General features: G+C 33.4%; 1 protein-coding gene across 6 annotated transcripts; it reads left to right on the top strand.

Moving 5' to 3' along the window:
- The first annotated feature begins 14,479 nt into the window (after positions 1-14,479).
- On the top strand, positions 14,480-18,156 carry LOC110660656 (zinc finger protein CO3). Of its 6 annotated transcripts, none has more exons than XM_058132781.1 (5): positions 14,481-14,770; positions 14,876-14,942; positions 16,329-16,835; positions 17,551-17,697; positions 17,923-18,156. In XM_058132781.1, exons 3-5 carry the CDS (start codon positions 16,440-16,442, stop codon positions 18,013-18,015), a joined length of 636 nt encoding a protein of 211 aa, XP_057988764.1. In that variant the 5' UTR covers positions 14,481-14,770; positions 14,876-14,942; positions 16,329-16,439; the 3' UTR covers positions 18,016-18,156. The 6 variants fall into 6 exon arrangements, 4 of the variants coding, with proteins under 4 accessions (XP_021674712.2, XP_057988764.1, XP_021674710.2 ...); XM_021819019.2 differs by lacking the exon at positions 14,876-14,942 and having other exon boundaries at positions 14,483-14,593; positions 14,676-14,770; XR_002495977.2 differs by lacking the exon at positions 14,876-14,942 and having other exon boundaries at positions 14,480-14,770; positions 17,513-17,697; positions 17,934-18,156.

Here is an 18,156-nt window from a genome sequence, read left to right as displayed (position 1 = left end):
CTCCTTCATGTTATACTGCTTCGTTTGGCCTAAAATAATAGGGCTTTTTTACAAACAAGTGGATTTTAAAATAAAATTCACACACAATAGGGTAGCTTATAAAATTTTTATCCAAAGGGGTGTTTTTCTGCCAGTAGGACAAGAAGCAATTTGGACGTGGACAGTTTGGATTCACACAAGCTGGGTGCTACTCTTAAGTATCGATCAAGTTGTTTTTTTGTTTTTTTTTTGTCTTTGTTTTATGTATCTGATAAAAAAAATCCCTTTTGGTAAATATTTTGTAAATCACTTCTTTGCGTGTTTATTTCTTTATTGCCCCTCCTGTAGTCGGATATAATCGGGTTTCTTTGTTGTAGTTACTTACCTTGTGGTGTTGAAAGTTTATATCCCATATTCCCCTTGTAATCTGGTTCAATTTTTTTTTGAGGGGGGGTGGTTGTGGTGGGTGGGGGTGGTGGTGGTAATTTTAAAGCAAGAATTCTGTGAGGCCATGTGATTATAACCAGGAAAGATTTAATACAAACCTATAGAAACCTTGCAGCGATGAGATTACTTGTTGCAGAACCTAATAAAGGTGGCATAGTTTGGAGAATTAGCAGATGAAAAGACTGGTAGTTCTCGATCGAGTTGCCAACTGGTGAGGTGGTGTTTTTGGGTTGAAGATGTTTTAATTTTAGATGCCTGGTGCAGCCCTGAGAAAACAAAATTTGGAAAAAGTTTTGTGGTTGGCAAAAATGTCCGCTCCAAACGATAGCGTTTCGTGTGCCAACAATTTAAAAAAAAAAAAAAATCCCTATTATCATCCCGCTGTCCTCGTCCTTACTGAGAAAGACTTAAATCTCTTTCTTGATCATAATTTTGTCCAGTTGGGGCTCAAAACCGGATTCATATGGATCTTAAATTGATAGACTAATCTGATTTCTGGTAAATTGGATTTTTTTTTTTAAGAAAGAAAAAATGAATTATTAAATTTAATCAAAATAAAAAAATTAAATTTAAATCAAATACGGATAGAGAAATTCAATGACCCAATTTTGATTTTCTTGAATCAATGAATTTAAATTGATATAAGCCAAACCAACAAACAAGCTTTAGTTCTTTGTATATAAGATTTCGTTCTGTTGATATTATAACAAAATAAAATAATATAATAAAATGTGAAAACTTACACAAACAATAATAATAAGTTTGATGACCCGATTATTAAAATGATCCAATTAATATACTTGATCGCATAATTGAAAATATGCAAGTGTTCGGTCCGACCAGAACTTAACCCCACCCAACTGGTTGTTATCAGATGTCACCCCAAAAAAATTGGTGCACAGGTGCCGTCCATGCACATATCATAAAGGCATTTGAAAATTTGTCTGGACATGGGCATTATGGACCCTTTTGGTGTTGCCATGGAGGGTGATGTCCCCTGGGTGGGCTCCCACCAATCCCTTATGATGAAGCGACAAAACCTGGTTATATGAGAGAACAATCCACTTGAAGCCCATTTCATTACATTACCCTACATGAGCCTGCCAACGATGACGATTGATCTTCTCACATGCCCTTTTCCATTAAAAGGTTAATGGACTAACTTGGGAGCCCCACCTTAATTGTCCTATTACGGGGCAGGTCCTTGTGCTTAATTAATGGCTTTGATTTCATTCCACAATCTGAGCTTTCTTTAAAGCTTGTGAGTGAATGGGGCGCCATCCAATCTCTGTAGTTTTCTGATATATCCCATTTGTGGTCGATCTAATTTTATCTGAAAATCATTCTATATTCACACCATATCTGTTGTGAATTCTTCCTATCCTCATCTCCAACTCCAGTTTTCTAGAGATTAAGAGTGATGTTCTGTGAAAAGTAATGATTTTCAATGTTATCGTCTTCAGAACATCTTTCAGTACTACTGCAAAACAGATGTTTTGCATATTAATTATTATCCAATTAATTAAATATTAATCTTCTTAAATGGGTGTCTTTAGTTTGCAATAATAAGCATATTCATCAAGCAACAGTACAGGAATTGATGGAGAGAAATCAAATCATGTACAAGATGATGATCTCTTTTACATCATTTTCAAGTCCCTGTCCTTGGAGAAATTCATAAAGAATTGCAAATGGGCAAAACACTTGAACATCCAACTTCTTATTTGAAGATGTTTAATGCTTCTATAAGTGGAATTAGGCAGCTATAGATTTCTTAATTAATTGCTTAGTTCAGAAAGCTATTCAGCTTAAATTATTTTATTTTTGAAAATGACATTTTCTTTTGCATCTTCCAGAAACATATAATTTAGTGTCACAGAACAATCAACATACTGTTTCTGGAACCTAGCTCTATGTCTCTGTTCCGACATTGTCAAGTGCTATTACCAAGTCTGCTGAATTCTAGAACTCGCTTGCTTCTTCATCCATACATTGTCAACTTCTGGTGATGGTATTCAACATATGCAACCACTCATAATTCATCTTCCCATGACAATTATTGATTCTCTAATTTCATTCGTTTTGAATAATAATAATAATAATTTAGAAAGTGATGCTAAACGACACCATGTGAATCATTTTCATAGAGATCCAAGTTGCTGAATGATGAAGTTTCATAACCTTATGTGGCGGAAGGTCCGGTAGAGAGAGAACAACTAGGACATGAAGATGCAAATTCTGGGTATGCAAAGCCAAAGCAAAGGCCTTTAATGGCAGTAAAGTAATGCAATATTTTACAAATTTTCAATGCATTAATTTGTGTGTGTATAACGTGTCAAAATCATAGTGTCAGTTCATTACAGCATGCTAATTTAGACATTCCAACGTTGCATGGCAGCCCACCTGCCTTCTTCTTTTCTTACATTTTCCACTGCAGATAGATCCCAAACTCCTCTGCATATCGTTCAGCTCGGCTTCCGCTCAAACCCTGTATGGAAGAAGATAAAAATAGCTTAAATTAAAATAAAAAAGGCTTGACTAGTGATCCAGACTGAATAATTCTTTATTTTGTTTGATACGATAAATTCAATAAAAAAGTACAAAAAAAATCGACCTCTTTCGTTTGGATGGAGCATGCAGTGGTAAAACAATGGAAGAAATGTCCTTTCAATTTTCATGGATTGATTGGCATTAGTCTTAATAGGCTAGCTAGCCAGACAACCATATGTGAATTTTAATTTATTATCCCATCATATGCATAGTATTTCATCATTTTCATTTCATTATTTAGTTTCTCACCCTTTCGGCTAACAAATTAAAGTTATTTATTATTGTGGCAGACTGTGACGTTAATCTTAATCTATATATTTTTTTATTCAAGTGTAATTCATAATGATAAGTCTAATTGGATTACAACTATCTAATTTTTTTTATACAATCTTAAAGGATAAAAGATAGACTTTCTCAAAACAGTTCAACTTCATTGAAAAATATTTTATAATTATTTTTCTTAAATATATCAATGAAATATGAGGAGTCAAATAGAGAATTTAAATGCTATAACTTATTAAAGAATACCATTGATCATAATAACAACAAGAAATATTATTTAATTTGACCCCTATATTTTTTGGCATATTCAATTTAGCTTAATTTTTAATTTTGAGCTAAATTAGTTCTTGAAATTTTTGTTAGAGGGTTGGGTTATTTTGAGGGTTTTTTTTTTTTAAGAAAGAAACATATTATTTTTATATTTTTATTTCATTAAAAATATATAGTCTCTTATAATTAAATAAATTTATAAAATTCAAATCCAAATTTATTATAATTGTAATCAATTAAAATTAAATAGTATAAATATATTATATTTATATTTTCCTATAACTAATTAAAATTCAAAAATTATAATCAAAGATAATTAAATAAAATTAAAATATAAACAAATATTGTTTTATATTTTCAAATATTTAATTAAAATTTTTCATTTTAATTAAATATAATTACAATTAACTAAATTTGAAAATGTACAAAAATATTATTTTTCATACTTTCATATAATTTGCTAAAATTAAGTAATAATATTTTCATAATTTCATATAATTAACTAAATGAAATATAAAAATATTTTTTATATTTTCATATAATTAACTGAATAAAAAAATGAAAATAAGTATAATTATAATTAATTTAATTTCTATAAATTCTTATTGTACCAGAGAAAAGAAGAAGACAAAATTGTGCTGATTTTAGTATTGACCAAATGTGAAGCAAACCAAAAACCATTTGTCCAAACGTGATAGGTCATATCATAAAACTTTGTCGCTCCACTAAGCCATTTGGCCAATGAATCCATCACCCTTCCCATTTTTGAAAGAGATAGCCAATGTGGACAAATTCTTAATGGTTTGCATCCTATATATATATATATATATATATATATATATATATATATATATATATATATATATATCATCTAATAATAAAAAATACTTTTAAAATTATAATATCAATTAAAATCATTAAATGACATTTAAAATTGTAATTAAATGACAAATTAACTCTTTAAAATTATAATTGTTAGTATAAATAAATTAGGATTTCTGTAATTTTTCTTTTATAGAAATGAAAAAAATATAGTAAAAAAAAATACAACCCAATATATTATATTTTTGTATAAATTGTAACACCCCAAAATTTTAGATTTTATTATTTTATGAGTATTTTTGGTATTTTAATTTTATTTAAATTTTAAGAAATTATTTGAGATTTTTCGGATTTTAAAAATCGGGTTCGATTTTTTGAAAATATAAACTTTGATGATTTTTAAAAATTAATTTAAAGACCACGTGACAAAACTAAAAATATATTTGGAGTCTATGAATTTTTCTGAGTTTTCTGAAATTTTTTCGAAATTTTTGGACCTCGTTTTCGGTCCCGAGGCAGAGTAAAAATTCAAAATTTTATATTTCGAATCGAACCGGACCGGATCGGATCGATCGAATCGGACCGGCTCCCTCCCCTTTTTCTTCCTCCCGCGCGCGTCCGACCTCCTCCCCTTCTCTCTCTCCTCCCTCCTCCCCTTGCCGCGCCGCCACCTCCCATGCCTCCCCACCTTGCCGGCGCCCCACTTCAACCCTCCCCCACGGCCGGCCGCCTCCTGGAACGCCGGAAAATGGCCCAGAAGCAACGCGCAGCGCGCGCGCGATGCCTGGACTTCCCGGCCAAAATCCGGCCGATCCGGCTGTCACGACCCAACCTATGGGCCGGACTGGCACTAGGACCTGGGCCAGCTTAAAGCCCCCGAGGCCCGTAGTAAGCCTAACTGTTCATTAACCCAACTCTAAGGCCCATTGGGCCCAAATTCAAGAAAACAAACGGACAGAGTCCGGCCATAAAATGGACTTTCCAACGGGGAGTTTTCGACTCACCCGACCTGTAAACACAATAAACAATCCATTGGGGAGCTCAGCTCACCCTCCACATACTCATCAACATAATAATAAATGGGAGCTCAGCTCCCTCATCCAATCCATCAAAACAGACTTAAAATATTAAGTTTACAGGTCCAACATGATAATAATATTACAGACCAAATTCAAATAATTACTGCTAACACATGCGGAAATTCTAGGAGTAACTAAAATTACACAAATATTAATAAACAACCTGCGAAGTAGAAAAGCAGGTTAACCCTGAACAAAATATCCTCCTGTGGCCTGTAAAAATTTTTGAACAGGTTTGAGCGTTCTACTCAGAGAGTAAAATATCAATGTTAACCATAATCTCTATAACTAATCAGAACTAATGCACCTGTGAGTGAAATGCAACATCAACATCATATTCACATCATAGCATCAAAAGGTAATTTGGAGCACTCACGCACTCGTAGCATCAATCATAATATATTGGGAGTGATCCTATCTGACTCTCTTAAATTCAACTGGTGCCCGGAAGAACTCAAGCCTGACTTTCGCTTAATAAACCAAATCGAGGGTCCCAAATAAGAACTCAAGCCGTGACTACCCCTCGAAGGAACGGGTCCCATGAAGAACTCAAGCCGTGACTACCCCGCCCTATCCATAGTCCACACCACATCACACGCACGCCAACGCACGCACACCGCTCCAAATTACCACAAGAACACTCATGGCACATTAACGATTATGAATGCAACATAAATCGTGCCTAGAGTTTAACTACATAAATATATGCATATAAGTGATGCATGGGCATGTTGAACATATAATAATATCGAAATTACAATTAAAATTAATATTTTACTCACAAACTTGACGACAAATTACCGTGGGCGGTGGCGGAGGAAGAAGGCTGTCCCGGCTCACCTGACAATTACAGTACATCTATTTAATAAATTTGACTCAATACAAACAAAGAAAAATATCAAGTACGTCATAAGTCGTGCCGAAAATCCGGCAGAGTCTCCCCTATACCTAGGATCTACCCAACCTGCAAAAGGGCTAAAAACGCACTTCTATACTCGCAATCCATACATCAACAGTTCAATCATATCACACAGCCCCTCCTGGGCCCATCAAATCAATCATCCATCACAATACGCAAAATTTCAATTTAGTCCTTATTATTGATCATTTTTGCAAAAACTGCCCAAACAAGTTCTAAAAATTATAAAACTTTGTCCCGCGGTCCTTAGCAATATTACTAAGCTATTGCAAAAAGAATCGTAATTTTCTAAGCTACCACGAATATTTTATGAATTTTTAATCCTATTTAAGCACTAGAAAATTACGTAAAAACAAGGTTCGGTTTACCTTTGCCGATTCTCGACTTCGAACGCGCCGGGCGTCGACAATGGGGCTAGCCAAAACCTCGCCCAATTCGAGACTTTTCCAGAACGGTCCGTTCGCCCAAATTTGCGTACTCGATCAATCGCCGAATGTCCGCGAATCGAGAATACCTACACGAAGCCCATAACACGGGGGTTAGTACATAAATTTTTCAAAATTTTCTAAGCTCATTTAATGCTCGAAAATACACTGCGAAGTTCCGTGGGACCCATCGAAAAACGGTGTCGGAAAAATTCGAAATTTATGTCGTTCGAAGCTCTCGACGAATGGAGCGTCTGGTGGCCTCGGTTTTCGTGTGATTCACGGTTTTCGAGAAATCTAGCCCAAAATCGAAATGGGCTAAAATCTTCCCGAAGCTAAAATCGGACAATCCGCTCTACTGATTTGGCGTTCTTGGTGTCTATGGAAAGCTCTCGCCGAGTAGATGATTTTGGACACAAGACCCGGTCCAATTGGTGGCGGATCGGCCGGATTTGGCCGAGGAAGTCGGGCGCGCGCATGAGGACATTTCGCATTGCGCCGGCTTACGGCCATTGGCTGGCTGGCGCAAGGCCGCTGGTCAGGCTGGCCGCGCGGGCGGCTGAAGCGAGAGGAGAGAGAAACGAGAGAAGAGAGGAGAGGGCGTCGCGCGGAGGAAGAAAAAGAGAAGAGACTGTCCGATCCGGTCCGGTCGATTCGCGGCTCGATTCGAAATACAAAATTTTGAATTTTTACTCTGCCTCGGGACCGAAAACGAGGTCCAAAAATTTCGAAAAAATTCCGTAAAACTCAGAAAAATACGTAGACTCCAAATATATTTTTAGTTTTGCCACGTGGTCTTTAAATTAATTTTTAAAAATCATCAAAGTTTATATTTTCGGAAAATCGAACCCGATTTTTAAAATCCGAAAAATCTCAAAAAAATTCCTAAAATTCAAATAAAATTAAAATACCAAAAATACTCATAAATAATAAAATTTTGGGGTGTTACACCGGCCACCAATTGGACTGGGTCTTGTGTCTAAAATCATCTACTCGTCGAGAGCTTTCCATAGACACCAAGAACGCCGAAATCCATCGAGCGGTTTGTCCAATTTTTACCCGGGAAGTTTTAGCCCATTTTGATTTTTGGGCTAGATTTCTCGCAAACCGTGAATCCCACGAGAAAACCGAGAGTACCAGAGCGCTCCACTCGTCGAGAGCTTCGCGGCGACATAAATTTGGAATTTTTCTGACACCGTTTTTCGGTGGGTCCCACGGAACTTCGCAGTGTTTTTCCGAGCATTAAATGAGCTTAGAAAATTCTGAAAAATTTATGTACTAACCCCCGTGCTGTGGGCTTCGTGTAGGTATCCTCAATTCGAGAAATTCGGCGATTGATCAAGATGTGAATTTCCGCTAGACATGCACTGCTGGAAAAGTCTCCGAATTGAACCGAAGTTTTGGCTACCCCGCATTGTCAGACGTCCCGAGCGCGTCCCCAAAGTCGGAATCGGCAAAGGTAAACCCGAACCTTGTTTTTACGTAATTTTCTAGTGCTTAAATAGGATTAAAAATCCATAAAATATTCGTGGTAGCTTAGAAAATTATGATTCTTTTTGCAATCGCTTAGTAATATTGCTAAGGACCGCGGGGCAAAGTTTTAGAATTTTTAGAGCTGATTTGGGCAGTTTTTGCAAAAATGGTCAATTATAAGGACTAAATTGAAATTTTACATATTGTGATGGATGATTGATTTGATGGGCCCAGGAGGGGCTGTGTGATGTGATTGAGTTGTGGACATATGGATTGTGAATATATAAGTGTGTTTTGAGACCTTTTGCAGTTTGGATAGGTCCTAGGTATAGGGGAGACTCTGCCGGATTTTCGGCACGACTTAGGACGTATTTGGTCTTTTCTTTATTGTATTTAGTCATTTATATTAAAAATTGTAATGTAATTGTCAGGTGAGCGATGCCTTCTTCCTCCGCCTCACCACAAAGGACTGTTGTCAACTCTGTGAGTAAAATATTAATTTTAATTATAATTTCACTATTATTATATGTTCAAGCATGCCCATGCATCACTTATATGCATATATTTATGTAGTTAAACTCTAGGCATGATTTTATGTTGCATTGATAACTGTTAAAATGCCATGGATGTTGTTGTGGTAATTTGGAGCAGTGTGCGTGCGTTGGCGTGCGTGTGATGTGGTGTGGACTATGGATAGGACGGGTAGTCACGGCTTGAGTTCTTCATTGACTCAATCCTTCTGGGGTAGTCACGCTTGAGTTCTTCACGGACCCCGATTTGGTTTATTAAGCGAAAGTCCCGCTTGAGTTCTTCACGCACTGTTGGATTTAAGAGAGTCAGATAGGGATCAGCTCCCATATATTATGATTGATACTACAGGGTGTGTGAGTGCTCCAAATTACCTTTTTGATGTTATGATGTGAAAATATTATTGATGTTGCATTTCACTCTACAGGGTGCATTAGTTTTAGATAGTTATAGAGATTATGGTTAAAATTGATATTTTACTCTCTGAGTCGAACGCTCACTCCTGTTCAATATTTTTCCAGGCCACAGGAGGATATTTTTGAGGTTAACCTGCTTCCTTTCCTCACAGGTTGTTTATCAATGTTTGTGTAATTTCATTAACTCCTAGAATTTCCGCATGTGTTAGAAGTATTTATTTGATTTTGGTCTGTAAAATTTATTATCATGTCGGACCTGTAAACATATAATAATATGCCTGTTTGATGGATTGGATGAGGGAGCTGAGCTCCCATTTATTTTTATGCTGATGAGTATGTGGAGGGTGAGCTGAGCTCCCCAATTGATGATATATTTTGTTTACAGGTCGAGTGAGCCAAAAACTCCCCGTTGAAATGTCCACTTTATGGCCAGACTCCGTCCGATTGATTTCTTGATATTGGGCCGAAATGGGCCTTAGAGTTGGATTAATGAATAGTTAGGCTTACTACGGGCCTCGGGGGCTTTAGGCTGGCCCAGGTCCTAGTGCCGGTCCGGCCCATAGGTTGGGTCGTGACATAAATAAAATTAACTTGTATAAAAAAATAATATAAAAATATTATTAATATAATATATAAATTAATTAATAGGTAGATTACATATTTCATTGTTCGACTTTATAATCTATTTATGAGTTCATAAACAACTTCTAAGTTTAAGACCCTATTGAAGGAAGGATTTGCATATCATAGAGTATTTTTCTTTAAAATAATAACATATTTTAACAATAAAAATTCATAAAAATTTCATTAAATGAGAGGAAAAACTATAAAAACTTAAGATTTATTAATAATAATAAATTTAAAAATTTATTAACTCAATTTTTAATAAGAAAAATAAAATAAAATATTCACCACTAACCACACAAAATGGAGAAATCTAATAAAGAGAAAGAGTAAAAATGAGAAATTTTGAGAAAATTTGTGAATCTTGAAAAAGAGTGGGAAATGGGTTGTACTTGGACAGGAGTGGAATGTTACTTTTGTCAATGTCAACTAGTAAATTAGGAGGCAGCCAGCTACTCTCTCATAGCACATCATTTCTTTAACAAGCAGAAGAATCCAAAAAGTGCCCTTCAAGAATGGGCCATGGCAATGAAGGTGACTATAGATCCCATAAATCAAAAGCGCTGTCCAACTGCAATTCCTCTATAAAAGACAAACCCACAATGTGACAATCCTCTACAACTGTGCTATCTTTCATCTCAATCACTTTCGATTTCCCATTTTCCAATTTAAATCAAATTTCCTAATTTTACCCTTTTTTTATTTTTAAAATATTTATTTTATTATTATTTAAAATTAGAAAATATATATATATATATATATATATATATATATATATATATGGAGAAAAGAAGAGGAATTTTGGATGGAGTAAAGGAAAAAGGAATGGGCGAATGGGAAGTAGAAAAAGTCATTAGATGAAAAGCTTGCAAGAAAATGACTTGATTCACTTGACATTTTCTGTATCCAATTAGTAATTTAAACAAGTCAGCTAAATTAGTAATTAACAATAAAATGGAGGGTTTTTCTGAAATTCAGGGAATCAGCCGACAAATTGTCGAGTCGTTGCAAACAAAGATCAATGAAATTGTTAAAGCCACTTTGATTATCATTATTTCTTCCTTAATAAAAATAATTTAATCTCTAAAATTTTATAAAATATATAAATTTTTCTATGTATTTTTAAATTCACTTATTTAATATTTGAGATTTTAATAAACTTATAGAATAATTCTTAATTTGTTTTAAATTTTTTTTTATTTAAAGAAAAAAAAGAAAACAAATAAAAATAAAAATATCCTCCTGCCACTAATAAGGCAACTTATGCTAAAATAGAAACATTACCCACCCACCAATATGGCAATGCACTAAGCAACTACCGCTGCCACATGCTGGACGGACATGCCACCACGTGTAATTGCATTATAGGATGAAACTGGGTTTCCATGACATCGACGTCTATGAACTTAGTGGAGTTTCCTTTATGCTAATTTTTCTCTTTTTCCCAATGTGGGGATTTTAAGGTTTATCTGTACTGGCCGATCTGCCATCTAAAGATTATACAATATATTGAAAATACTAAATTTTAAATATAAATTTTTTATTTTTTTATATTAATAAAAAGTAAAATTTATAATTTTGTATAAAAAATATATATATATTTTTTAAAAGTACATAATAATTTATTTATTTATTAAATATTATTTAAAAATGTAATTAAAAAACTAATTCTTTTTCTTTTTAATTTTAGGGCATTTTGGGTTGAAATTCTTTTGCACTTTTTTTTTTTTAATTTTTTACTTTACAGCCCAAACTCCATATTCCTCCCATGAATTTTGTTCTAACTAGAAAGCTATTTGACCTCAATAATAATTATACTGCACTTATGAAAAAGGATGTCCCAAAGTGGGACTTCAATATTTGCTTTTTTGCTTTCACATTCGTCTCTTTCTTCAAGTCTTTAAAACTCAATAGTATTCATACAAATATTTATTAAAAAGAAAAAGAAAAAAAAAATTATTTTGATACAATATTTTTCATACTTCTTCTTGGATGACTGGGCTTAACATTTTGAGAAGTATGCTAGCTAGTTTGATGTTTCCATGTCATTGCTTCTACAACACTTATTCTTTGCTTTATGCTTTGAGTTAGGGAAAGTTACAAAAGTTAATAATAATAATAATAATAAATAAAATTGCATTGTGGAGGAATAGCCATCACCACATTGAAAGAGAATTTGAATAATTTGGACAAATTGGGAGACAGAATCTATTTCTATCTCCTTCTCTGTTTTGTTTCTTTTACAGCTAATATTTTATTTTAATTTATTTTTCTTATTTTTTTTTCAATAAAAACATATTAAAGAATATTTTTTTATTTATGTCTTACCCCTCCCATTGCCATTTTTTTGCAGAATCTTTAAAGAAGTGTAGCTGTAGATCTAGTCATGTTCCTATTTAAAATTGTAATCAAATCAATTTAATTTAAAATAAAAATTATATTAGAATTAGCTTAATAAAAATTAATCTGAAATATATATTATTAATGATTAAAATTTGTATATATTATAAATCATCTAGATTGTAGAAGGTTATTATTCTTTTATTTTGGATTACTACAAAAATTTTATATAATACCGTTCTTTCAAAAATTTGCTATCTCTGTACTCAATTATGGAGAAATAAATAGAAGATGCTTACATGTAGTTGAAGATCAAAATTCTCCAATCAAAAGGAATTGAGAATTTACGTTAAATACGGTAATAAATAAATAAAATTTATTAAGAAAATAAAACAGAATTCTAGTCATTCAAATACATTCTAAAACAGACATAGGAATAGATTTAAGAATTTATTAAAAAAATTTAAAAAATCAATTTAAGAAATTTATTGATAGTCGTTTAAATGTAAAATTCGATAAGAAAAAAAAGAAAAAGAAAAAAAAAATAAATTTATAGAGAAAAGGAAGAGCTCCTCACTCAAGAGACTGATGATAATGGTTAGGATGTATACTATCCAATATTTACAATGCTCCGTTAAGTTAGAGCCCAGAAGGTTGATGAGAAGTCATTTTCATTTCGCTGCATTCAATATGCATACCCCATAATTTATGCAGAATAATGAGAAGGATATTTAGAAAAAAAAAAATTATGTAGAGAAGAGCAGTTCTTGATCAATTAGGATTATATTATTTTTCATCAATTTTGTCTTTTTTTGTTAAGAAATTCCAACGTTTAATTATAACACCAAGGACATATTACTATATTGATTCGATTTTGAAATCTTATTCAAATAATAATTATTATTATTGGTTAAATTAAGTAGCTAGTGGAGTATGAGACACTACCAGAAGAAGGAACTTCTGTCAAGCTTAGTGGGTAATAATAATATTACGAAAATATAAAATTATTTTTAATATTATTTTGTTTAAATAATATTTTTAATAATAATATTAAACAGACTCTTATTTTATGATATCTCCTGATGATATCATTAGATTAATATTCGATAATTATTTGTTTATATTAAAAATGACAACAAGAATAAAGATTAGCAAGCTAATTTATGGGAAATAAAAATATTCTTTTACTCATATAAATTTTTAACTAGTAAAAAGTTTGAAATATATTTATTTATTTGAAGCATTAAGATTTAGTATATGCTGGATGAACTATCCAAACTTGTTGATGGGTAGGATCAAAGTTGACTTTTGGTTACTTTTGGCTGATTGAGGGAATCGAAAGTTGACTTGATAGATTCCATAAGGTGAAAACCTATGTGCTAGCCTAGAGAATTATGCTACATGTTTTCATCATTTTAATTTTATGAGATTCAACCACAATTTTTGGATGCCCTCACTGTAATTATAAAGTTACATCTATTATAAATTTAGGTTCATATGAAATTATGTATCATAACTGTTAAATTTGATATAATTAATTAAAAAAATATAATATATAAATTTAAATATAAAAATTTAATTTAATATTTAATAATATTATTCTCACATGAGTTTAAATTTTTTATAGTCACATTTATCACACAAAAAAAATAATTTTAGAATTTCAATACTAATATTTATTAAGGCTAATCAATGTGAATTAATTATGACTATCAATTCACTAAATTTGCATGTAATGATATACTATTATTAAAAAAAAAAACTTAATTATTTTGATTTAATTCAATAATTAAATATATAACATCCATCACTCACTTTCATGTCCCCATTAAAGTTCTTAACTTTCGAGCTAGGGTGTGTGTAGGGTTGGGCTGGCTCCTTCAAAAGTCTAAAAAGTAATAACCCCTTGAGGCTTGAGAACAGGCCTACAAGGCTAGATAATGAAATAATTTAAAAAAAAATTAAAGAATTATTTAATTGACTAGTGAGGTGAGTGATGATCACTGTCCAGCCCACAAACACACAGGTAAAGCTTGGTGCATTTAACCTTTTTCAAATTGCAAGATGATAATAATAATAAAATAAACTATTTTAATATTAAAAATGAATATATAAAAATCTAAGATGAAAAATATAAATTTAGAAAAAGGAAAAAAATAAAGTGGCTGATAGTAGTAGGCGTGGGGACAGTGTATGGTATCATTGTGTCCTTTTACACATTGTCCTTATTATAGGCCTAACATATTACATCATCTCCATTACTTTTTCAAAAAGAAAATAATTAGAACCTCTGATTATTATATATATATATATATATATAAATTCTCTTTCCCCTTAAGCCCTAAATCAAAGCCAAAGACTAAAACAATCTTTTACACTTTGGCTGCTTTGCTTAGTGTCTCTTTTGCTTGTGCTCTGTTTTGCCCTGTTTTTCAAGAGGTGATTTCTCTTTTTTCTAATAGAACAAAAGTTCTCTGCTTCTGAAAACAGAGTGACTGCAAACTTTAGAGAATGTATGCAGATACTGGGCTGTTGCTTCCCTATATGCAGAATTTCTATCAAGATATTCAGCAACTTGAAGACTACTGCAACTACCAGAAGAACAATGCTTCAATGGTACTCTTTTTGTTTTCTTTCTTCAGTTATCTATGTTTGCATGATTTTCTCTTTGTTAATATCGGTGGTCTTCATTTATTTGATGATTTTTTATGTGGGTTTTAGCTAGTGAAGAGTTGAGGGGCTGCAATTTGCACTTCTTTGTACTTCAATTTCGCGTTTGTTTTCTACTGTGATTTTACTCGCCGTTGGGTTTATGAGAAAATGAGGTATAGGTAAAGGAAATATGTGTCCCTTCCAGCGAAAATCTAACTGAAAATGCTTTTACCTTCTTTCTTTAATTAAAATTTTTATTGGATTTCCAATTTCTGATCTTGGGGATGTTAATTTACTCAAATTTGACTCTTGATTTTATTTTGTTTTTTAGCCCTGCTTTGCTCCCTCGGTTTGGCTGATGAGAAACTGGTGGAGAAGTCTAAATTTGGAAGCTTGATGTTATGGTTGATTAGATTTACCTTAGTTCTCTTTTTTCTTTCCTTCTTTCTCAACATTTCTCAAGTAAACAAATAGGTCTAAAATGGAAATAACAGATGTTCTTGTTGCATCATTGGATCTGGAATAGAGAAAATGATGAGTAAAAGGAAAATGATTGTACTGTCTAGGTTCCGTGTTCTTTTAGTTTTCTTCTATGTCCTCCAATGGTGTGGTGTGAACCAGTTTTTTTTCCCCCGCACTACCAGGCTGATAAAAGAAGACAAAGTTCTTGTTTATTTTTTTATTTGGGCAAAAAGAGGGAAATAGTTGGGAAAGCTAAACGGGGAAAGTATTCTCCACTTCTACTTTATGGGGTATTTTCTTTTTCTCTTCTCTCTCTCTCTCTCTCTCTCTCTATAGTGGGGAAACTTAATTTTGGAAAAATGAAAACAAAAATGGAAAATTACCCTTGAAAAAATTGCTGGGGATCTCTGCTTTTATTAAAAGTGGGTAATTTTTTTGCAAAATAAGATTATCTTCTTTGACAGTTTAACACTTTGTGGATTAGTTTGGCCGACTTCAGGGAACTTGATTCCAAATGTATGGGATTTTTGCATTCTTTCACAAGATGTCTTCAGTTCAATTTGTTTGTTTTTATCACGATCAATTCTTGATTCGACCTTGGTAATGGAGATTGTGCGTCACATATGATTCTTTTGATTTTGGAACTGAAAAATTGTTTAAATCAACAACTATCTTAGAAGTTGAAAATTGTGAAATTGAAAGATTGTGAGTTTCACTTTGCTGTTTAAGAGCCTGAGGGGATGATGCAGTTTTAACATATGCTTGATAGTTCATTCAAGTAACTTCATTTGTTGAGATCCAATGAAAGACAATGATTAGATGCTACTGGGGCATTAAAAGAGGTTACCTTTTTCTATATTTGCATCTTACACCTGTAAAGTTGTGCATGATTGCTTTCTGTTCTCTAAAAATGTTCTCAAAATAGCACTTATTATAGAATTTGACTTCTTGCAGCTTATTTAAGAATCTTATACTGATGTTAACATAGTTGATGAAGTTCTAGTCAATATTTACTTCTCACTTTCTCATGATTTGTTGATTTCTTTCTTGTTTAATGTAGAACAACATAATTCAGACTTCCACCATATCAGAATATGACCTGGGAGGAGAAGGGGATCTATTCAAAGCTCCTGAACCAATCATTGAACTGCCACTTGGGGGCCTTGATCCCATGACAGCAGCCATTTCAATGATCTCCTGTGGGGAAGAAGTCATCTCCTCGCAAGGACTAAAGGTGGCAGATATTGAATCAATTCAAACTGACCAACTTCTGAGTGAGGTTTTCTATGAGTGCAAGAAAGACCTCATGGAAAAAGCGGCCATAGAAGCACCACTCTCAGAGATTCTGGACATCAAAATTCCTGTCTTGCGGATTAATGAGAACCAGATTGAAGAAAAAAAACTCCTTCCTGATGCACCATTACCAAAAAGTGTCAGCTCTGGATGTTTGAGCTCAATAGAGTGGGTGCAAGGGGCTGCAGTGAAGCCAAATTTTCTGGATTTTTCGGGAGTGGATCTTGGAACTGTTTATGGGATGAGAAGAGCATATAGCGAGGGAGATATAAAGGTCAGACTGAATCACTTTCTGTTTGTTTTGCTACAACTCTTCTGCTATAATTCCTCTACGTATTTGGATTATCCAATTTTCTAGTCCAGTATTTTAGCTTTCCCCTCTCATTAGATGGAGCAGAAAGGGTATAGGCATTTACCTGTCAAATAACCAGTATCGTGGTTGTTCTCTTTATTCTTTAGGTGTGCATAGATTGCTAGCGTTTTTGTGTGTTCTTAAATATTTGTGAAGAATTTTGGAAAGCACTTAAACAGACAGTTAAATGTTCATGCCGCTGCCATGAATTACTTAAAAGGAGAAGGCATTTTTTCCCCATCCAGGATAGACCTCCCATTGTGCCTCATATTGGTATTTTTGAAACATGATTAGCCCTGGATAAACCTTTTTGTTGATAGGATAATTGACAACTTCCTCCTGCCTCACTATGAACTTGGTTGATCTTCTTCTACTATTTAAATATTGACTACAGTGAACAACAAATATCCATTTCTTGTGAAATGATTATCTGTTGTTTTTGTTTTCATTTCTATTTCCTTCCCCTTTTATCATTTGTGTGACATAAACCACCAGATTCTAGTGGAACATTTCCATGCGATTCAACATCTAGCTTGAATGGCTTTGTGATAAAGTCTACGGACTGAGAATTGTTTAGAACCTTCTGGCCATTTCCACAGGATGGGGCTGGGTCATTGATAATGGGTTTTTATGACAGACTCTTGGTAATGGCAACATGGGCGTCATCCATTCTCCCCTTGATCGGCCATTAATTATCAGCAGCTGCACGACTGAAGACCGTAGGGAAAAGCTTTCCAGGTACAGGAATAAGAAGACAAAGCGGAATTTTGGCAGGAAAATTAAGGTAACCAAACAAACAATTATTTCCATAGATTTATTTTTCTTCATCACTAGTCATTGAAATTCCATTTATTTGTTACTTTCATCTTACCATAAAATATAGAGTTTTAGACAGTAGAACCTATGCTTACCACTCCAGCTTCACAAGATAAGATGTGTGAATTCCTTCAGTTGTTTTCCTGTTAGGTTTTCACGTGACAAATTCAACTATTCATTTGTCTGTGTTCAGTATGCTTGCAGGAAGGCTCTTGCAGACAGTCAACCAAGGATCCGAGGAAGGTTTGCAAAGACTGAAGACTCTGATGTTTCCAGGAGGCAATAGCTTTTAACTAATTCAGGAAGACAAGGAATAGCATGAAATGGTCGAGTTATGCAGTAATGAAAGAAATTAGTAGGAACCTAGGGCTGGAAAATAGGTTTGGAGGAAGGTAAACAAGTATTGTAAAATAAACCTCCCCACCCA

The sequence above is a fragment of the Hevea brasiliensis genome, chromosome 13, assembly GCF_030052815.1.
Source record: "Hevea brasiliensis isolate MT/VB/25A 57/8 chromosome 13, ASM3005281v1, whole genome shotgun sequence".
Lineage (NCBI taxonomy): Eukaryota > Viridiplantae > Streptophyta > Magnoliopsida > Malpighiales > Euphorbiaceae > Hevea > Hevea brasiliensis.
The sequence above is the reverse complement of the archived record's forward strand: the minus strand, read 5'-3'. Positions and strand labels throughout refer to the sequence as shown.

What these genes read in the sequence shown, in the direction of transcription:
- LOC110660656 (XM_021819018.2), top strand. Translation starts at nt 14,666, where the DNA reads ATGTATGCAGATACTGGGCTGTTGCTTCCCTATATGCAGAATTTCTAT. An exon ending in ATAGCGAGGGAGATATAAAG is followed by an intron (nt 16,836 to 17,550) that starts GTCAGACTGAAT and finishes TTTTTATGACAG; the next exon opens with ACTCTTGGTAATGGCAACAT. An exon ending in ATTTTGGCAGGAAAATTAAG is followed by an intron (nt 17,698 to 17,922) that starts GTAACCAAACAA and finishes GTCTGTGTTCAG; the next exon opens with TATGCTTGCAGGAAGGCTCT.